Source organism: Otolemur garnettii, unplaced genomic scaffold (genome assembly GCF_000181295.1).
Source record: "Otolemur garnettii isolate 467f Iridium unplaced genomic scaffold, OtoGar3 scaffold00259, whole genome shotgun sequence".
In the NCBI taxonomy this organism is placed as follows: domain Eukaryota; kingdom Metazoa; phylum Chordata; class Mammalia; order Primates; family Galagidae; genus Otolemur; species Otolemur garnettii.
Genome location: NW_003852654.1, coordinates 701,198 through 724,582, shown reverse-complemented (window position 1 = coordinate 724,582; position 23,385 = coordinate 701,198). Strand labels below are relative to the sequence as shown.

The following is a 23,385-nucleotide window of genomic DNA, read 5'->3' as shown; positions in this document are numbered from 1 at the left end:
AAAAAAAAAAAAAAAACCCCTCAGGCCAGATATCTGCTGCATACAGGAATTTCATCTTACCTTAAAAGATAAATATAGACTCAGGGAGAAGGGATGGTCATCTATAATTCCAGCAAATGGAAATCAGAAAAAAGCAGGTGTTGCAATTTTAGTCACAGATACAATAGGTTTTAAACCAACAAAAGTAAGGAAAGATAAAAAAAGGTCACTTCATATTTGTTAAGGGAAACACTCAACATGATGAAATATCAATTATTACCATTTATGCTCCCAACCACAATGCACTTCAATTTATAAGAAAGACTCTAACAAACAAGAGCAACTTGATTTCCTTAGGCACCATAATAGTTGGAGATTTTAACACCCCTTTGGCAGTGTTGGATAGATCCTCTAATAAGAAACTAAGCAAAGAAATTTTAGACTTAAACTTAACCATTCAACAATTGGATTTAACAGACAGCTACAGAACATTTCATCCTAACAATACTGAAGATACATTCTTCTCATCAGCCCATGGAACATACTCCAAAATTAATCACATCTTTGGTCACAAGTCTAACCTCAGTAAATTTAAAATAATAGAAATTATTTCTTGCACCTTCTTGGAACATCACGGAATAAAAGTTGAACTTAGTAACAATAGGAATCTGCATACTCATACAAAAACATGGAAACTAAATACCTTTATGCTGAATGATAGCTGGGTCATAGATGAGATTAAGAAGGAAATTACCAAATTTTTGCAACAAAACCATAATGAAGACACAAATTACCAGAACCTCTGGGATACTGCAAAGGCAGTCCTAAGAGGGAAATTTATAGCACAGCAAGCCTTCCTCAAGAGAACGGAAAGAGAGGAAGTTAACAACTTAATGGGACATCTCAAGCAACTAGAAAAGGAAGAACATTCCAATCCCAAACCCAGCAGAAGAAAAGAAATAACCAAAATTAGAGCAGAATTAAATGAAATTGAAAACAGAAGGATTATACAACAGATCAACAATTCTAAAAGTTGGGTTTTTGAAAAGGTCAATAAAATAGATAAACCTTTGGCTAACCTAACCAGGAATAAAAGAGTAAGATCTCTAATTTCACCAATCAGAAATGGTAAAGACGAAATAACAACAGACTCCTCAGAAATTCAAAAAATCCTAAATGAATATTACAAGAAACTTTATTCTCAGAAATATGAAAATCTGAAGGAAATGACCAATACTTGGAAGCATGTCACCTTCCTAGACTTAGCCAGGATGAAGTGGAGATGTTGAACAGACTTATATCAAGTTCTGAAACAGCATCAACTATATAAAATCTCCCCAAAAAGAAAAGTCTGGAATAAGACGGCTTCACATAAGAATTCTACCAAACCTTTAAAGAGGAACTAGTACCTATATTACTCAACCTTTTCCAAAATACAATAAAAAAGGAATACTACCCAACACTTTCTATGAAGCAAACATCACCTTGATCCCCAAACCAGGAAGAGACCCAACAAGAAAAGAAAATTATAGACCATTATCTCTAATGAATATTAATGAAAAATATTCAATAAGATCCTAGCAAACAGAATCCAGCAACACATCAAACAAATTATACAGCATGACAAAGGGGTTTTATCCCATGGTCTCAAGGCTGGTTCAATATACATAAATCTATAAATATAATTCATAACATAAACAATAAAAAACAAATACCATATGATTCTCTCAATTGATGCAGAAAAAGCTTTTGATAATATCTAGCATCCTTTCATAATCGGAACACTTAAGAAAACTGGTATAGAAGGGACATTTCTTAAACTGATAGACACCATCTACAGCAAACCCACAGCCAATATTGTATTGAATGGAGTTAAATTGAAATCATTTTCACTCAGATCAGGAACCAGGCAAGGTTGCCCATTGTCTCCACTGCTTTTTAACATTGTAATGGAAGTCTTAACCACCACAATCAGGCAAGAAAAGGGGATCAACAATATCCAAATAGGAACAGAGGAGCTCAAACTTTCACTCTTCGCAGATGATATGACTATATATCTTGAAAACAACAGGGATTCTACTAGAAAACTCTTAGAAGTGATCAAGGAATACAGCAGAGTCTCGGGTTACAAAATCAACACTCATAAATCTGTAGCCTTTATATATACCAATAACAGTCAAGCTGAAAAAACATTCAAGGACTCTATTCCTTTTACAATGGTGCCAAAGAAGATGAAATATCTGGGAGTTTACCTAACAAAGGACATGAAAGATCTCTATAAAGGAACTATGAAACTCTAAGAAAAAAAATAGCTAAAGATGTTAACAAATGGAAAAACATACCATGCTCATGGCTGGGAAGAATCAAAATTGTTAAAATGTCCAAAATACCCAAAGCAATATACAATTTTAATGCAATCCCTATTAAAGCTCCACTGTCATACTTTAAAGACCTCAAGAAAATAATACTTCGTTTTATATAGCATCAGAAAAAAACCTGAATAGCCAAGACATTACTCAGAAATAACAAGAAATCATGAGGAATCATGCTACCAGACCTCAGACTATATTATAAATCAATAGTAATCAAAACAGCGTGGTACTAGCACAAAAACAGAGAGGTAGATGTATGGAACAGAATAGAGAACCAAAAGATGAACCCAGCTACTTATGGTCATTTGATCTTTGATAAGCCAATCAAAAACATTCAGTGGGGAAAGACTCCCTATTTAACAAATGGTAGTGGGTGAACTGGTTGGCAACCTATAGAAGACTGATACTGGACCCACACCTTTCACCATTAACAAAGATAGACTCTCATTGGATAAATATCTAAACTTAAGACATGGGGCAGCACCTGTGGGTCACAGTGGGTAGGGCACCGGCCCCATATACTGAGGGTGGCGAGTTTGAACCCAGCCCCAGCCAAACTGCAACAAGAAAAATAGCCAGGCATTGTGGCAGGCACCTGTATTCTCAGATATTCAGAAGGCTTAGGCAAGAGGATCACCTAAGCCCAAGAGGTGGAGGTTGCTGTGAGCTGTAACGTCACAGCAATCTACCAAGGGCAACATAGTGAGATGCTGTCTCTGAAATAAATAAATAAATGAACTTAAGAAACTATAAAAATACTAGAAGGAAGTAAAGGGAAAACACTTGAAGAAATCAGCCTGGGAGAATATTTTATGTAGAGGACTCCCAGGCAATTGAAACAACACCAAAAATACATTACTAGGATCTTACCAAACTAAAAAGCTTCTACACAGCCAATAACACAAGTACATAAAGCAAGCAGACAGCCCTCAGAATGGGAGAGATATCTGCAGGTTCTGTCTCTGACAAAGGTTTAATAACCAGAATCCAAGGAGAACTCAATGTATCAGCAAGAAAAGAACAAGTGATCTCATCTCAGGGTGGGCAAGGGACTTGAAGAGAAACTTCTCTGAAGAAGACAGGTGTACGGCCTACAGACACATGAAAAAAATGCTCATCGTCCCTAATCATCAGAGAAATGCAAATCAAAACTACTTTGAGATATCATCTAACTCCAGTAAGATTAGCCCACATCATAAAACCAGAGACGTTGGCATGGATGTGAAGAAAAGGGAACACTTCTACATTGCTGGTGGAAATGCAAACTAATACATTCCTTGTGGAAAGATGTCTGGAGATCACTTAGGGATCTGTAAATAGACCTGCCATTCGATTCTTTAATTCCTCTACTAGGTATATATCCAGAACACCAAAATCACTTTATAACAAAGATATGTGCACCAGAATGTTTATTGCAGCCCAATTCATAATTGCTAAGTCATGGAAGAAACCCAAGTGCCCATCGACCCATGAATGGATTAATAAATTGTGGTATATGTACACCATGGAATACTATGCAGCCTTAAAAAAGATGGAGACTTTACCTCTTTTATGTTTACATGGATGGAGCTGGAACATACTCTTCTTAGCAAAGTATCTCAAGAATGGAAGGAAAAGTATCCAATGTACTCAGCCTTACTATGAAACCAATTTATAAGCACCCACACTTCCAACTACAGCCCAAGATGAAGGGGAAAGAGGAGGGAGAGGGAAGGGGGAGGATGGATGAAGGGAGGGTAATTGGTGGGACAACACCTATGGTGCATTTTACAAGGGTACATGTTGAATCTACTAAGTGTAGAATATAAATGTCTTAACACAATAACTAAGAAAATGCAGTGAAGGCTATGTTAACCAGTTTCAAGAAAGTAGTTCAAATTGTATATAAAACCAGTACGTTGTACCCCATAATTGCATTAATGTACACAGCTATGATTTAATTTAAAAAAAGAAAAGAAATGCAAGTGCAGCAAGAACCAGGATGGGATTGTTTGCCTTGCTTTCAAGAGATTTATGATTGTAACACTGATGCATAAAATAAATACAGAGCTAGCCTAATACTCCAGGTGGCATACTAGAAGCCTCATGAAGAAGGTTGTCCCACCTCCTGAATCCCTGCTGCTCTTAAAACTATCTCTTTTTCTTTGTGTATTAATTCTCTATAATTTTCCTAATAATCCTACGTGGGTCACTCGCCCCACCAGACCACAAGGAAGTAGACTCACAAGTTGTGGGGGCTGATTTTCCAGTACTGTATGACACAGTGGTATCTATCAAAGGAATAGGAATTCAGTATATCAAAAAGATATCTACACTTCTACCCTCCCATGTTTATTTTCATTCTTTTTTTTTTTTTTTTTTGAGATAAAGTCTCACTTTGTCACCCGGGTTGAGTGCCATGGCATCATAGCTCACTGCAACCTCCAACTCTTGGGTTCAAGCAATTCTGCAGCCTCTGGAAGCTGGGATTACAGGCACATGCCACAACACCTGCCCAGCTATTTTTAGAGGCAGGGTCTTGCTCTAGCTCAGACTGGTCTCAAACTGGTAAGTTCAGCCGATCCACCAAGCTTGACCTCCCAGAGTGCTAGGATTACAGGGGTGAGCCACCATGCCCAGCCCTATACTCCAATGTTTATTAGCACTATTCTCAAACGTCAAGATTTGGAACCAACCTAAGCCTCCATCAACAGAAGAATGGATAAAGAAATTATGGTACATACATACAATGGAATGTTATATGGCCACAAAAAGATCAAAATCCTGCTATTTGCAACAACATGGATAGAACTCAAGAATATTATGTTAAATGAAATAACCCAAGCACAGAAAACAAATCTTGTATGTTCTCACTCACATGTAGGAGATAAATATTAAAAACAACTGATCTCATGAAGAGTCTGGGAAGGATATCGGGGAGTGGGGATAAAATGGGGATGGTTAATAGGTACAAAAATGATAGGTAGAATGAGTAACATATGTAATAGTACAAAAAAGTGAGTATAATCAATAATAAATTAAAGCATACTTTGAAATAACTATAAAAATGAAATTGGAATATTCCAATACAAACAAATGATAAACACCAGAGGTGACAAATAGTCCAATTACCCTGATTTGATTAATTAATATTGTATGCTTGTATCAAAACACCACAAGTACCCTATAAAAAAGATATACAACTACAACAATTAACAATTAAAAATTTAAAAAGAAAAGACAGTCAGGCAGTGCCTGTGGCTCAAAGGAGTAGGGTGCTGGCTCCGTAGGCCGGAGGTGGCGTGTTCAAACCCAGCCCTGGTCAAAAGCTGCAAAAAAAAAAAAAAGAAAAAGAAAGAAAAGAAAAGATAGTAAAAAATTTTATTTAGTAAAACATTTAAATAGCCAGACGTTGTGGTGGGCGCCTAGAGTCCCAACTACTTGGGAGGCTGAGGCAAGAGAATTGCTTAAGCCCAGGAGTTTGAGGTTGCTGTGAGCTGTGACGCCACAACACTACCCAGGGCAACAGCTTGAGACTCTGTCTCAAAAAAAAAAAAAAAAGATTAAGATACTTTTAGATATAACATAAAAAATTTAAGATATAAATATATTTAATAAATAAAAACAAAAAATACTTATATTTAATAAAATATTCATAAAATATTTACAGGATATTTAATAAAAATATTTCTGGAAGACTTACCATAAATAGCAAGCTCTACTCTGTTGTATCATTATTTAACATTTTCTAGAGCAGATCATATTCTATAGAGGTGGTTCAGAGGTTTTTCATTTGTTTGGAATTGTACTTCAGGCTGGTGTGTGGCTCATGCCTTGTAATCCTAGCACTCCAGGAGGCTAAGGCTATGGGTAGACTGCTTGAGCTCAGGACTTTAAGACCAGCTTAAGTAAGAACAAGACCCCATCTCTACTAAAAATAGAAAAACTGAGGCAAGAGGATCTCTTGAGCAACTTGGAGGTTGCTGTGAGCTACAACACCCCAGCACTCTACCCAGGGCAACAACATGAGACTTTGTCTCAAAAAAAAAAAAAAAGGAATTGTACTTCAAATAGATTTTCAAACTAACTTTAAAAATAACACACATTCATGGGAGGCTAAGGCAAGAGAATCGCTTAAGCTCAAGAGTTGGAGGTTGTTGTGAGCTGCGACACCATGGCACTCTACCCAGGGTGACAGCTTGAGATTCTGTCTCAAAAAAAAAAAAAAAACACACATTCAAATACATTCTAAGTTCAAAACCACTAACCACCCTATCCAGTACTGCACTTACCTGTTCTTGGTGAATATACTCTCAGTCCACACAGTACACAGCTAAATGACAGGCAAAGTGCAGCGACATCTTCTCAGTCTTCTCAGCGTGTACACGTGTAAGACTGTAAGAACTGTACACTATCACCTGAACGCCTAGCACACTGCATTGCAATATAGTTGAGTTTAGTGATTCTTTTAAGCTTTAGGTACTTTTTCCTTAACTCTTATATTCTTATATTGCTAAACACTACTTCCTTTTTTTTTTTTTTTGAGACACAGTCTTACTTTGTCACCCTTGGTAGAGTGCCATGGCATCACAGCTCACAGCAAGCTGAAACTCTTGGGCTTAAACAAGTCTCTTGGATCAGCCTCTCAAGTAGCTGAGACTACAGGCACCTGCCACAACACCCAGCTATTTTTTTTTGTATTTGTCACTGTTGTTTGGCAGGCCCAGGCTGGGTTCAAACCCGCCAGCTCTGGTGTATGTGGCTGGCAGCCTAGCGGCTGAGCTACAGGTGCCGAGCCACTACTTTCTTTTGAAGTGAGGTAACAACTTATCTTAAAATTATAAATAGGTCACTGATTTAAACACAGGAAATTAACAAAGCAATGATGGATAGGCATTATGAGACTGATCAGACTCCACGGATAAGTTTTATGTAGCTACTAGCAAACTAAACAAGTAAATGTCTCCCAAAAGAAATCTACTTCATTCACAATAAAAATAATATGCTGAAACACTCAAATCACTTAAACAGAGAAAACCATGAATTTTTATTTATTAAAATTTTATTTTTTAATTAATTTTTAATTAAAATCATAACTGTATACATTTATGGGGTACAAAATGCTGATTTGATATACCATGTAGAATGTTTAAATCAAACTGCTTAACATAGCCAACACCTCACTTGTTTTTTGTAGTAAGACATTTAAAATTTACTTAGTTGTTTTGAAATATACTCTTGCATTATACACATTAGGGTTTCCCTGTGCTTTACAGCAATTAGAAACTGCTCCAGGCTTTCATGTGTTTTGCATGAAGAAATGTGAAAAATGGTTATAGGATCTCTGCAAAATCACAACATAATTTGCAACAAAAAGACTAAGAGTGTAAAAACAAAGATCTGATTCCTCTGGGTAAATTTAAGTAAACATTATCTACTGGAGATTAGACTGTTAACAAAATTTAAACATGATAATGAAAATGAACTTACTACATCACATAAAGAAAGTCATACTACGTGGGGTAGGAGGTTAGCACAACAAATTATATCCTGTGACTCATCTGGCAAGAAATACTTTAGATGAGCCTACTGCTTAAAAAAATTAGTGTCATAGGCGGCGCCTGTGGCTCAAAGGAGTAGGTAAAGATCACTAATTAAATTATTTCTGAAAGAAGTTCAAACCACATTAAGCGTATTCTTTTCTGACTTTTTTTTGATCAAAATTTAAGTGTGCCATGAAAGTTTAACTATAAGTTCAAGTGTGCCATGAGAAAAAAAAAAGTTGAAAAACACTGATAGATACCAGAAAGATGTATTCATTTGTAAAATATCAAATATATAAGTATATTCAGATCAAGATATTTTTGTCATGTAAATGATACTTATGTACATTATAAAGCACATTAATAAAATCAATCAGCTTCATCCTTAGCCAACTTAGAAACCAGATTACCAAGGCGACTGAGCATGTCCAAGCTATAGACCCTTCCCCATCCTGCTCCTCCCAAAGATTTCTTAAACTGTGTTTATAATTCCCCTTTTACTTTTTCAAACATTTTCATTGTATTTGTATATATCCCTAAACAAAATATTCTTTAGTGTTGCTGATTTCTGAGCTTAATTCCAATGGTCTCATGCTATATACATTTTTATGGAGTTGCTCTTCTAACTCAATTAGGATTCTACCATCCAAGTACTAACCAGGCCCCACCCTGCTTAGCTTCCAAGGTCAGATGAGATTAGGCACATTCAGAGTGGTATGGCAGTAGATTCAATTAGGATTTTAAGATTTGTTCCTTCATTTTCACTGCAGTGTAATATTTCCTTACAAATATTAACATGCATTCTTTACCTATTTTCATGTCAAAGGACACTTGAGTCAGACCTAGGTCTTTGTTGTTATAAGAATAATGGAAACCTTCAGGTCCTGAGAGGGCTAGGACAAGGGAGGGAGACAACATCTTAAGAAGAGAAGTGGATTTAGTCTTCAAATGAGGAATAAGGCTAAAGGAAAATGTTTCTTTTCTCCTTCTGAATTGCCCTGGGGAATCACAATCCCTACCCCATCAGTGCTACAAGGCAGGAATATGGCAGAATTGGCCAGTGGAAAGGAGAGAGGGCCCAGTTGGGATACAGATTCCTCCCAGGAGGAAAATGAAGACAGCCCAAGGCAGAAGAAAAGAAAGAACCCCCACAGGCAGAATTACTTGGGTGGAGAAAAGTATCAGTCTTTAGGGGCTATACCCTACACTCTAACCCAGCAGCATTCCTCCCACCTCTACCCTCTAGGAGTGATTCAAATTACCCCTACCTCAGCTCAGTGCCCAGAGTCCAATGGTTACGGCGCCAGCCACATGTACCAGGGCTGGTGGGTTCAAAACCGACCAGAGCCTGCTAAACAACAGTGACAACAATAACAAAAAAACAGCGAGGTGCTGTGGCAGGCACCTATAGTCCCAGCTACTTGGGAGGCTAAGGCAAGAGAATTGCTTTAGCCCAAGAGTTTGAAGTTACTGTGAGCTGTGACGCCATGGCTTTCTACCAAAGGTGACATATGGTAAGACTATGTCTCAAAAAAGAAAAATTATCCCTCCCTTCACATTTATTATTGGCCATATATTATTAGCTGATATCTCTGAGGGAATCTGAGCTGAATGGGAAGAAATGATAACCTTATCATTATCATAAATAAATAAAATAAAGACGATAAACTTAGCCTCTAGAATATGAAACAAAATTAACAAATATCAAAAGGTAAGATTATACATTAGGTATTTTAAAATATCTCAAAGAGAAAAGAAAGGATATTGATAGTATGAAGAAGAAACAAATAGTTTCAAGAAGCAACCCAAACTACTAGGTATTAAAAAATACAATGGCAGAAATAAAGAATTAATGGATATTCACTTAATTGTCAAAAGACAAATCAGAATAGACAGAAGAGTGGAAATAATAATGAGTAACGGAAGACAGAACTAAAAGTGTCAACATTTATAAACAGGGAATGTCAGAAGGAGAGAAAAAAAATAGACGGCAAATAAAAATAATTTCCAAGTAAAGAAAAATATTTCATATTCATGTGCTAAAAAGGAGATTATCATATTGAAAATTATGGAATACTAAAAAACTTTTATACACTTTGATACGCTACAAAAAAAGATTTACAACATAAAGAAAAAGGTTAGCATCCAAACTTCATAGAAATGTCTGCTGGAAAACAAATAGATTATGCAGAACAAGTTTTGTTGCAAAAGAGTAAGTTCAAGAAAAAAAAAGAAAAAAATCCGAAAAGCCCTTGAATTGAACAGTGAAGACTAGCAAAAGGTGGGGCATTGCCAAGGGCTGGTATCCACACAAGCTGCAGACCGAAGCCTGAGCCTCTGACTCATAGCTTATTTGAAAGTTGGCTCAAGTGGCCTAAGGCTGGTATCTACGCACAACTCCTCACTAGAGTAAAATCCTCTATGGATAAAAGCAAACCAGAGGGCAGTGCCTGTGGTTCAAAGTTGGCGGGTTCAAACTCGGCCCTGGCCAAAAACTGCAAAAAAAAAGGCAAACTAGACAGGCATCCATACTTACAAGAAGCTGACACACATGAGCAAAGTAAGAAGATATCCACGCATATACAAATTATAATGAAATAACAACAAAAGAGAATGATTTTGAAAATATCCAGAAAGAAAAATTAGTTTCTCTAAAAAGCCTAGATTTAAAAACAATCATATTTACTTTACACAGACTACCCATAAATATAAATAATAAATAGATTGAAAGTAACAGAATTGGCTCAGCGCCTATAGCTCAACCGGCTAAGGCGCCAGCCACGTACACCTAAGGTGGCGGGTTCGAATCCCCAGCCCGGACCCGCCAAACAACAATGACGGCTGCAACCAAAAAATAGCCGGGCGTTGTGGCGGGCGCCTGTGGTCCCAGCTACTTGGGAGGCGGAGGCAAGAGATTCGCTTGAGCCCAGGAGTTGGAGGTTGCTGTGAGCTGAGATGCCACGACACTCTACCCAGGGGGACAGCTTGAGGCTCTGTCTAAAAAAAAAAAAAAAAAAGAAAGTAACAGAATTGAAAAAAGGAAACATTACCCAAAAGAAAAGCTGAGGTAGCTATAAGAATACAAAAAACAGACTTTAAGACAATAATCATTATATATTGGGTTAAATTCACCAAGAAGACATAATAATCCTTAAATTCCATGTGCCAAAAAAAATGAACTAAAAAGTTACAATAAAAAGGATACAAATTGTTTTGGGTAAGATGAAGTCACTGGCAGCAGACCAGCATTTCTGTCCTCTGTTGGAAAGCAGCTGGGGTGAGGGGAACTACAGGGCTAAGACTACTTTGAGGGAAGAAACGCTGAAAGGTGAATTCATTTCCCTTAACCGCTTTTACAAAATATTATAGATGGAAATGTTCTTCTACAGAAGTATGCTGGCTTACTAATGAAGGAAAGACATATAAATGAATTATAATATCATAAGTTTACAACTCAAAATTAATAGATGTAGGCACTGAGCATCATAAAAGAGACAACTAGATATACTATCTGCCTCTTAATGGAAGAACAATACACAAACCTATAAAACTACGTTGCAGAAAAAAAAATTAAACCCAAATACAAACACAACTACAGATCCACCAATTTATAGTATATAGAAGACAAAGAAATACACTTCAAAATTCATAACTGCAGCCAGGCATAGTGGCTCACGCCTATAATCCTAGTACTCTGGGAGGCTGAGGCGGGTAGATAACCTGAGCTCAGGAGTTCAAGACCAGCCTGAGCCAGAGCAAGACCCTGTCTCTAAAAACAGCCAGGCGTTACAGTAAGCACCTGTAGTCCTAGCTACTTGTGAGGCTGAGGCAAGAGGATTGCTTGGGCCCAGGAGTTGACTTTGCTGTGAGCTGTAAAGCAGCTGTACTATAACCAAGGGAGGCAAAGTGAGACTCAGTCTCAAAAATATGTATATATATATATTACACACAGCTGTTTTGAAATTTAGCAACACACTTTTGACTAACCCATGGGTTATAGCTCTAAATGTGAAAGATAAAACAATAAAGCTTTTAGAAGAAAACACAGGAGGATATCTTCATGAACTTAGGATCAGCAAAGATTTCTTAAACTGAGTATAAAAAGCACCAACCATTAAGGAAAGAGACTGTTAAATCAGACTACATTAAAATTAAATAATGCTGAGTCAAACAGTACATTCATAATATATTCATTCAAAAAAAGAAACTGGGCTCGGTGCCTGTGGCTCAAGTGGCTAAGGCACCAGCCACATACACCTAACGTGGTAGGTTCTAATCCAGCCCAGCCCACCAAACAACAATGATGGCTGCAACAACAACAAAAAAAAGCCAGGCAGCTTTTTTGTGGCAGGCACTTGTGGTCCCAGCTACTTGGGAGGCAGAGGCAGGAGACTCGCTTGAGCCCAGGAGTTGGAGATTGCTGTGAGCTGTGATGCCACAGCACTCTACCCAGGGGGACAGCTTGAGGCTCTGTCTCAAAAAAAAAAAAAAAAGAAACTAGAAGTCTACCACACACCATACATAAATTTATGATGGCTTAAGAACTTAAATAGGAGAAGCAAAAACTTTAAACTTTTAGAAGAAAATAGTTTGTCTTTTTTAACATGAAATATAAGACAGGATTTTTAAAACAAGATACAAAAAAAAGTGCTAACTCTTAAGGGAAATTCTGACTAGAAACATTTAAACTAAGAGCTAAAACAAAATTATAAAGATTACAAAAGAAAAATTTCTCATATATATAAACCTAAAAAGATTTGTATACAAAGATGAAATCTCTTCTCTCTGCTGGTCCTCACGCGGCTGCTCCGAAAGCCCCGGCTCGCGCGCCCGGCCTCCCCTGGAGGCTCCACCTGGGGCATGGCGCCCCTACCGACGGCTGGCACCGCGGAGCAGACCGAAGCTGCCAGCATGAGCCGCCACGGCAGCAGCTCCCCGGCTTCCGGGCCGGTTCCACCTCCCTTCGGCTACAGCTCCAGCCCCTGGCCACTAGCAGCTTCTTTGCACTCTTATTGCTTCTCCCTAACTTCTTGAAGTTGCAGTGCCCACATCTGTGATCATCTCTTCACCTACATGCAGTCTCTTGGTAACTGAGTTCATTCAGACCCTTGGCTTTAAACACAATCTCTATGTTGATGATCCCCCAGTATTTATCTACAGCCCTAACCTTTCTCAAACTTCAGACTCATATTTGGTTGCCAACTTTAAATCCTCCACTTGGATGTCCGACAGTGACCTCAAATGTGTCCAAAACTGAATTCCTGATTTTCCTCTCAAATATTCTCCACTACAGAGAGTCCTTCCCACCTTCAGGTGTTAGCAACTCTGCCGTTCCAGTCATTCAGACCTGGGAGGCATCCTCCATGCCTCCCTTTCACATCTAATCTAATCTACTTCTGGATCATGCTGATTCCAACTTCAGAATCTGACTCTTTCTCACCACCCCTACTGCTACCACCATGGTCTAAGCCACCATTAATCTTCTCCATATTAGTAAAAGGGTATCCTAACTGGACTTCCTTGCTTCTGTCCTTGAAAATATCAACCAGCAACAAGGATGATTCATACAGTATCAGGGAAAAGTCAGACCATACTAATCCTCTTCTCAAAATCCTCAGTGGCTTCTACCTCACAGCACTCCATACCTTTTTAATCTCTTTTGATTCCAATCTGCATAGCACTTATCACCTGCTAACCTACTATATAATTTGCTTACCTCACTAGAATGTCAGCTCCACAGAGTCAAAAATTTTTATCTATTTCATTTACAGATGTATCCTAAGTGCCTAGGAATGATGCCTGGCACCTATTAGTACATAATAAATATTGACTATTGACAGCATCGAATTGAGACTATTTAGTTCCTATTATACTGTAACCTCCCCAAAACATGGGATTTTGTCTGTTTTGTTCACTAGTGTCCCAAGTACATCTAATTTAGAAGGCTACAGGTATATACTGTAATTTTTACCCCACTACGTTCAGGCCTAGAGCATATGTAAAGCTGGAATGGGTATCCTACTAGGTCACAGTACTAGAGTAGCAATATAACTTTGATACACAAATCTCCCCTTCTCTCCTTGAGTTTGTTACCAAGGCCCATTTTCTTCTCTATCTATAAGCTCCCTCTAGGTCAGCAGTTCTCAACCTGTGGGTCATGACCCCTTTGTGAGTCGAATGATCCTTTCACAGGAGTCACCTAAATACATCCTACATATCAGATATTTACATTATGATTCATAACAGCAGCAAAATTACAGTTATGAAGTAGCAATGAAAATTTTATGGTTGGGGGTCACCACAACATGAGGGTCAGCACAACGGGTATTAAAGGTCATGGCATTAGGCAGGTTGAGAACCACTGCTCTAAGTGATCAAAAATCTAATGGCTTTACTCTTCTTTCTAAAATAAAAATAAACTTTTATTATCCTAAAAACAGTACATTTTGAAAATTAAGAGTACAAGTAAGGAAAAATAAGAAAAACATATTCTTACCAGATTACTACTGTTAATAAAGGGTGGACATAAAGTTTGTGTGCTATTTAAAATAGTTTAACATAGTAAATTGCACACAAACTTAATGTCTACCCTGTATATCTTCAGTGTGGATTTTTTCTAGATATTTCTGTGCATAGATGCATTTTTTCCCCAAACTGAGAACATACTAGTGTTTTCTATTTTACTTCTATTAACTCTCTCTTTCCATGTCCATGACTTTTCATCTCATGTAATATTTAGCACATATTTAAATTTTCTCAAAATCAAATAAGAAAATACATCTATAAACAAACTTTTATATCTTTGCATAAGTGGTGCCTTATTCCCAGACTACCCTTTCTTGCTTTAATCTGGCTTCAAACTCATAATTAACCTTTGAAATTCTACAAAGCCAACTGTTCATCTTGGAAACTTCCCCTGTACCTCGTTGTCCCACTCCAGATCGTACCTTACTCTGTGATAACCAAAGCACCTCTATTGCTCTACTTTATGTGCAATATAAATAATTTTATGTGGAGAATCCCTTCCAGACTGTGTTCTTATTAAAAGCAGATACTGGACCTTATATCATCCAAAACAGTATCTAATACCTAGTTGAAATCCCATATTTAACTGACAGAAAAATGCTGGCACATGCACAAAGAAGATATCCATAAATACTCATTACAGGCTAGGCATGGGGTCTCACACCTATAATCTCAGCACTTTGGGAGGCTGAGGCAGGAGGACTGTTTGAGGTCAGGAGTTCAAAACCAGCCTGAGCAATAGCATGAGACCTCATCTCTACAAAAAATTAAAAATTAGCCAGGCATGGTGATGCACACCTGTAGTAGTGGCTATTCGGGAGACTAAGGCAGGAAGATCACTTGAGCCCAGGAGTTCAAGGCTAGAGTGAGCTATGATTGTGCCACTGCACTCCATCCTGGGTGACGGAGTGAGCCCATCTCTAAAAACTATAAAAACAAAATAAAAATATTACAGTGAATCAATGTTATAAGCTATATAAAATAATATAGAGAGACTGTGAACAAAGATATCTTTGTCCTATTCCTCTAAGTTATGAAATCTTGGGGAAGTCATAACCTCTGTGTATCTCTCTTCTCAATGGTAAAGTGAGAAAGATAAATCTAGACATCCACAATGTTAAAATCCCAGATGCTTTGGAATGAAGTCTTCAATATTCATTCTGTTTTAAAAACCATATTTAGATTGACGACAGTAAGCATTGACAAGGCTGGAATTCTCATACATTTCTAGTGGGCACGTAACATGGTATAACCACCTTCAGGGATTTGGGGCAGTTTCTCATAAAATTAAATATACACATAGCATACAACTTAGCAATTCCATGCCTAAGTATCTACCTAGGAGAAATGAAAACATTATGTCCACACAAAAACTTAAAGCCAAAAAGGGGAAACAACCCAAATGTCTCTCAAAGGCAAACAGACACAAACTATAGTACATCCAAACACAAAACATGACTCAGTACTAAAAAGGAGCTAATTTGGGTGGCGCCTGTGGTTCAAGGAGTAGGGAGCCGGCCCCATATACGAGGGGTGGCAGTCTCAAGCCCAGCCCTAGCCAAAATTGCAAAAAAAAAAAAAAAAAGAGCTAATTTACTGATACACACAACACCATGGATGACTTGCAAAGCTTTACACTAAGTGTAAGAAGCCACACAAAACAGTAGTTACTATGTGCTTCAAATTATATGAAGTTCAAGAATAGACAAACCTAATTTATTGTGAAAAATATCAGAAGAGTGGTTGTGCAGAGTAGGGAGGTTGGAAAGGCGTATTAAGGAGTTTCCTGGGGTGACAGATACAGTCTATATACTGATCTGAGCAATGCTTAGAGAATTGGCTGTATTTGTCAAAATTCATCACACTGAACATTTAACAACTATTCATTTTACTGTATTTAAATTATATCATTTTTTTAAAAGTTCAAGCCATATAAGATTTTGAAAACTTAGGAAATTTTACACTTACCTCCTTTTCTTCTGAGCAAGATTTAGTTCCATAAACTTGTACTTCTGGTACTGTTCATCCAGCTTCTTTAGTACTGTATCTGCAGTTTCATTTCCAGGCTGCTTCATAAAAGAATCTACATCTTCCTTTAATACCAAAAATAATACATTACAAATTTTAGAATTCATGCCACTAATCTGATTTTTTGACTGCCTTGTTTTTAAAACATAAAAGAAGAATGCTTTGTTTCTTCCTCCAAAGGCTTGTTTTTAACTAAAAATACAGGTAAAGTATTTTTTTTTTTTGAATTTGGAATATTTGCATTATACCAGTTAAGCATCCCTAATATGAAAATCTGAAATCCAAAATACTCCAAGGAGCATATCCCTTGAGCATCATGTCAGCACTCAAAGAGTTTCAGATTTTGAAGCATTTCAGATTTTCAGATTTGCAATAATCAACCTATAGTTATAAAAAGTAATAGATAATTTCTGACCATGCACACAAATTATGTAGCTAATTTACTCTCCTTTCACATTCTTCTCGAATTTCAACTTATAAATAGGGAAAGAAGAATGACTTTGCCTCCTTTATGCATTTCCCATGCAGCCCTATGAAAATAATCAACAATCAAACACATTGCCCATTCATGTAGTCTAGTCATAAAATGATTCTATAGGTTGGTAAAGGTTGGATACAAAAATTACCAATTTTTATAACTTATTTATGTGTATGCATGTATTTTTAGAGACAGGGTCTCATTCTGCCACCCAGGCTAGAGTGCAGTGATGTCATCATAGCTCACTGCAACCACTTACTCTTAAGCTTAAACTGTGTTCCTGCTTCACCCTACCATGTAGCTGGGACTACAGGTGAGTGCCATCACACCTGGCCAATTTTTTAATTTTTTTTTTTTTTGAAACAAAGTCTCAAGCTGTCACCCTGGGTAGAGTGCCATAGCATCAGAGCTCACAGCAACATCCAGCTTTTGGGCTTAGGCAATTCTCTTGCCTCAGCCTCCCAAGTAGCTGGGACTACAGAAGTCTACCACAATGCCCAGCTATTTTTTTGTTGCAGTTTGGCCAGGGCCAGGTTTGAACTTGCCACTCTCGGTATATGGGGTGGACGCCCTACTCACTGAGCCACAGGCACCACCCAATTTTTAAATTTTTTGTAGACAGGGCCTTCCTTATGTTGCCCTGGCTCGTCATGAACTTCTGGCCTCAAAGAGATCATTCTCCTGCCTCAGTTTTCCAAAGTGCTGGGATTATAGATGTGAGCCACTACATCTGACTTTATTACTTATTTTTAATTCAATAAGTTCTGCTATATAAATCATGCAAAATATGGTGAATAGATTGCCAAAGTAAGTCATAAATGCTTCCTTCAGTATCAAGTGGTTGAAATAAACTAAATCTAAGTCAAACAGGAGGAAGGCGCCTATGGCTCAAAAGGGTAGGGCGCTGGCCCCATATGCCGGAGGTGGCAGGTTCAAACCTAGCCCCAGCCAAAAATAAATAAATAAATAAAAGTCAAACAGGGCTCGGCACCCATAGCTCAGTAGTTAGGGCACCAACCACACACACCAAGGCAGGCAGGTTCGAACTTGGCCTGGATCTGCTAAACAACAATGACAACTGCAACCAAAAAATAGCTGGGCATTGTGGTGGGTGCCTATAGTTCCAGCTACTTGGGAGGCTGAGGCAAGAAAATTGTTAAGCCCAGGAGTTTCAGGTTGCTGTGAGCTGTGTTGCCATTGCACTCTACCGAGGGCAACGTAGTGAAACTCTATCTCAAATAAATAAATAAATAAATAGGGTGGCGCCTATGGCTCAGTGAGTAGGGCGCCGACACCATATACCAAGGGTGGCAGGTTTGAGCCCAGCCCCAGCCAAACTGCAACAAAAAATAGTGGGGCTTTGTGGTGGGTGCCTATAGTCCAACAAAATGAGACTGTCTCTAAAAAAATAATAAATAAATAAAAGTCAAACAGGAATACACTAAAACCAACATTAATTTTATTCAATATATACTACATGGGGGTCCTTGAAGAAAAGCTACTTAATTATTAATTAGATAAGGATCAGGAACTAGAGGAAATAGATAAAAATACATGGAAGCTTAAAGGAGAGTCTCCAAGAGCCTTCTAATACTTTTTTTTTTTTTTTTGAGACGGAGCCTCAATTTATCCCCCTGGGTAGAGTGCCATGGCATCACGCTCACAGCAACCTCCAACTCCTGGGCTCAAGTGAGTCTCCTGCCTCAGCCTCCCAAGTAGCTGGGACTACAGGCGCCTGCCACAGCGCCCCGCCATTTTTTTGGTTGCAGCCATCATTGTTGTTTGGCGGGCCCGGGCTGGGGATTCGAACCCGCCACCTTAGGTGTATGTGGCTGGCGCCTTAGCCGCTTGAGCCACAGGCGCCGAGCCAGGCTTCTAATACTTTATAGGCTGTTAGTTCTTCATTATGAGTAACTTAAATTATCTTACAGCTTCTGGGATCTCCATATCATTATTCTTACTCATGTTTATTAGCTATAAGAAAATATTTTAGCTGAAACAAGGCAGGAAGGAAAGGGAAGAAAAACACACCAAAGGAGTAAACTAAGAAGTCACCAAGTTAGAGACACAGTAAATGAAATTGGAAAGTGGAGGCTAAGAGTAAATGGCTGAGTTCTGTGTGTAAGATGGAGATACCACTTTCCTAGAAGGATTGCTGCAGGAAAGAGAAGGCAGGCAAAGTTTCGAGTATATGATACATATTTTTGGGAACTAGAGTCTAGCAAGGTGAATTAACCACAGCCACACCATAGGCTGTGGCTAAGAAACAGAGGTAGTTGGTTTGAATCCTGGCTTTACCACTTACTAGATACTTAACCTATCTTTGACCTTAGGGAAGTTATTTTACTTCTCTTTGTCTCAATTTCCTCATCTGTACACTGAAATAAGGTACTTTTTCTTCACTAGGGACACATGAGTTAGCTTATGTAAATGCTTTGAAGAGTACATGACACTTAGTACTCAACAAATATTAGCTATAAGAGATTGTGCTGTAGGGACACAAAATGCCAAGGATTTTATTTTGGGGTGTAAGCCACAGAAAATTACAGTGAGGCAATGATCTGAACTAGATGTTGAAAGATGAAGAAGAGGTCATCAAACGGACAAGGGTGAAAGGGAGAATTCAAGAAGAGAAATAAAACAAATTAATGCATCACTGAGGTCCAACAAAGTGCCAGGTCTGACTTATAGCCACTATGGTACATTGCCTCCTATAATCATAGAAATTAAATCTATTCAATACCAAATACATTCTACCAAATACGTTGGAAATACTGAAAGCATGTTCTGTTTTTCATAAGTCTACTGTCATCCCTATTTCAGTTAAAGAAACTGAAGCTCAATGTTGTAAAATAATATGCTCAAGACTAACCAGCAATTTGGAAGCAGAGGCAGGATTCAAAGCTCTGTTTATGGAGAAGCCAATGTTCTTTCTACAACACTGTGTCACTCTCATTAGTCTGGAAACAAAAATAACTATACAAAATTTGGGTTACTTATTACATCATGTTGGTAGAAATTTCAAGCTCTAGACAAAATAACCCATAATATTGTAGGAAAAAATATTTTAAGATAAGGCTTTGTAAGGCCTTCAGATAAAGTTTATCCTCCTAAAGATTTCTGAAACCATCTCGAGCTGAGCACTGGCAACGTAAGATACCATGAAAATTCAATTAGACATGAGCTTATACCACCATGCTAGGATCAAGAGGAGTGGCACTAAGTAAGAGAACTACCTCAGTCTTCTCCTAGTAGTAGAGCATGGGGAATAAGTAGAGGCTCCACATACCGCTCAAGATCAAATCCTGGATAACTCACTCACTTCCTATGCCATGTGAGATAAGTTAATCAAGGGCTCTGTGCCTCAGTTTCATCTACAAAATGAAAATAGTAACAATCACCTAGAGGTTTTTTTTTTTTTTTTTTTGAGACAAAGTCTTATTATGTTGCCCTCGGTAGAGTACCCTGGTGTCACAGCTCACAGCAACCTCAAACTCTTGGGCTTAAGCGATTCTCTAGCCTCAGTCTCCAGAGTAGCTGGGACTACAGGCACCTGCACAACACCAAGCTATGTTTTGGTTGCAATCGTCATTGTTGTTTAGCAGGCCTGGGCCGGGCTCCAACCCGCCAGCTTTGGTGTATGTGGTTGGTGCCCTACTCATTGAGCTATGGGCACCACACCATCTCCTAGAGTTTTGTGAAATCATTAAGAAAGTGCCTGACACTGAACAAATTTTATTTCTTGTTATTTTTAGGTAACAAATAAATATAAAAACATAAATAGCACAGTTCAGGGAAAAAATAAAGAAAGAAAACAAATAAAAAATTCAATCGGCAAATGCAAATATACAATATAAAGTGTGATTTAAATAAAATAAATCGGTGTTTTGTAGGATGTAAGCATGATTAGTAAAAAAGCAGAGAGGTAAGGCAAAGTAGAAGCTAAAAGAAAATTTCATTACTATATTATAGTAGCTCAGTACAACTAAATGGGGAAAGATAGAGGATGCTGGCCTGAAGTCCACTCAGAGGTTTTTCTCTCATTATTCAAACAGTTTTCAAATATTATTTATAGAAAACCTTGATGGAAGGATAGGGTTGGTAGCTTCTAATTGTTCCCCTTTATTTGGACTTAGGTTGGTCTTCCTGTTCCCTAACACCTCCAAATTGCATCCCCCACCTCCTCTTTCAACTCCACACAATTCATTCGCCACTAAGTTGTTAGAATGATGTACCTAAAACCAAATATGATAGCATTGTGGCTTTACTTACACACTTTCTCCCATTGCCTGGAAAAAGCCTCAATTCCTCATAAAACATACAAGGACTTCACACTCTCACCCTACTTTCCCATCAGTCTCTTCTTCCATTCCCCCCGAGACAACAGACCACTGCATTACTTCGATAGACCGGGTGTCATTTCCTATTTTCACACCTCAATACTAGCTGTTCTGCCCACTTATTGTATTCTACCAGTCCATCTATCTAGTTCTCTAGGATCTAGGCTGAATCCACCTTACCCCTGGTCTTTTCCAGGCAGCAGGGGACAAACTCCGGCATCAGCAAGGCGGGCCTTCGGGACACCCCGCCCCCAGCCCCTCGACCCCTCGCCCGGGCCCCGCTCCCTCGCCCTACGCCCCCTTCTTTTCTACCTAGTCCTCCCGCCCTACGTCCCCTTCTTTTCTGGGGCCTTCCAGGGCAGGGTTTCTTCTGAGAGTGCCCTAGCAAAGCTCAGTCCATCCAGTCGGGGAGAGGGAAGGAAGCCATAGGTTCCCTCCCAGGACCTTTATCTCAGCTTCTTTCCTTAACAGCCCAGGCCTGGGTGGGGGCCGGGTAAGAAGGAGTAGTCCGTGGCCTCGGGCCCAGATGCCTGAGAATAGCTTGCCTCTTACCACAAACACAGCTTCAGGAATTCCCAGGTGGATCCGCCGCCCATTCCCTGAAGCCCCTTCTCCCATGCCACAACCGTCCTTGGCGACAGCCATCTTGGGGATGCGAGCGCAAGAGTAACTGACTCTAGAGCTGCCGGCCACCAGGAGTTCGTGATTGGCCCGTTTGCATCTGCAGGCCCGCCCCTCCTTATACATTCATTGGTGGGCAGGAGGAGCGCTTCTCCTTCAGCCTAGTAACCCAACCCTTAGGTGTTGATTGGCTGTACGCAGGTGAGTGACAAGCGTGGAAGGGCTGTGAAGGAGAAGCTCTAGCTTCTGGAGAGGCCAATACGACTCCTGGGAAAGGGGGTCTTGTGAGTGGGCGGGGTTAAATCCCTGGAAGTGAGAACCAAACCGGCTCCACCGCCACCACAGAACTGGCAACACGATTCAAAATGGCCTCTTAAGCGATCTGGTCTTCTCTCGGATGCTAGTGAACCTGGGGCCTAGACGCCACCACGAAGGTGTAAACTCTGCCTTTCTTGTGCCACCACCACAGCGTGATTCCTGCCCCTTGAATGGGACTTAACTTTGCGTCTGTTTTAGAGTGGAGCCATTGGCCTGATTGTGATAAATAACCCGGCCATACCACCAAGCTTTCCCGAGAGCCACTTTAATTAGACTCTCTTCTACCCAGCTCAAACATTTTCAAAACCTCCTAGTGTACGTACAAAATCCTAAGAACTCCGTCTAGGCGCTCAAATTTACCAAACATCATCCTCGACTACAATTCTTTTTTTTTTAATTTTTTTAATTATTAAATGATAGCTGTATACATTAATGCAGGTGGGTTCATCATACAGACCTAAGTAATTCTTTGGGCTCTTTTCTGACATCTAATCACTGTTTTTGTCCCTGTCTTTGCTTTCGGTGGAGTATTTCCCAATAAAGCACTGCTTCATCCACTTACAAATTTCACCTCAAGCATAAGAAGTTATACAGTGGAAAGTAAGTCTCCCTTCTCAGAGGCAATCTGTTACCAGGTTGTCTCCACAGACAATGTATGATAAAGCATACAGACATTGCTGGGGGCTGTAATCCTAGAACTTTGGGAAGCCAAGATGGGTGGATTGCCTGAGCTCACAGATTTCGAGACCAGCCTGAGCCAGATGACACTCGGTGTTTAAAAATAGCCGGGCTTGTGGGTAGCGACCGTAGTCCCAGCTACTTGGGAGGCTGAGACAAGAGAATCGCTTGAGCCCAAGAGTTGGAGGTTGCTGTGAGCTGTGATGCTACAACACTACTGAGGGTAACAAAGTGAGACTCTGTATCCAAAGGGGAAAAAAAGCATATGGACATAGATATGTCTTTACATATGATGAGGAAATTGTTATCCTCTTGTTGTAAATAAGGAAACTAAGGTTCTCTAAACCTATGCACGTCTCCAAAATCCTAAAGCTAGGTATTAGTGAACCTGGAGTTCCAAACTAGCTCCCAGTGGCTTCCATGCCCTTTGACTTAGGACGTTGAAGACATGTTAGCCATGACTGACCTTTTCTGGTCAACAGCTTTTTGAATATGACGTCTCTGTTCCTCACGAGACGGAGGAA

General features: G+C 39.1%; 1 protein-coding gene across 1 annotated transcript in view; it reads right to left on the bottom strand.

Moving 5' to 3' along the window:
- Window positions 1-21,915, bottom strand: part of VBP1 (VHL binding protein 1) — a 61,175-nt gene extending 39,260 nt beyond the window's left edge. Inside the window, exons 1-2 of the mRNA XM_023508563.1 lie at window positions 21,797-21,915; window positions 16,367-16,491 (exon numbers count right to left, since the gene is read on the bottom strand). Of these exons, the coding sequence (XP_023364331.1) occupies window positions 16,367-16,491; window positions 21,797-21,889 (218 nt within the window). The 5' untranslated portion in view covers window positions 21,890-21,915. The remainder of the gene's footprint in view (window positions 1-16,366; window positions 16,492-21,796) is intronic.
- Window positions 21,916-23,385: the final 1,470 nt, after the last annotated feature.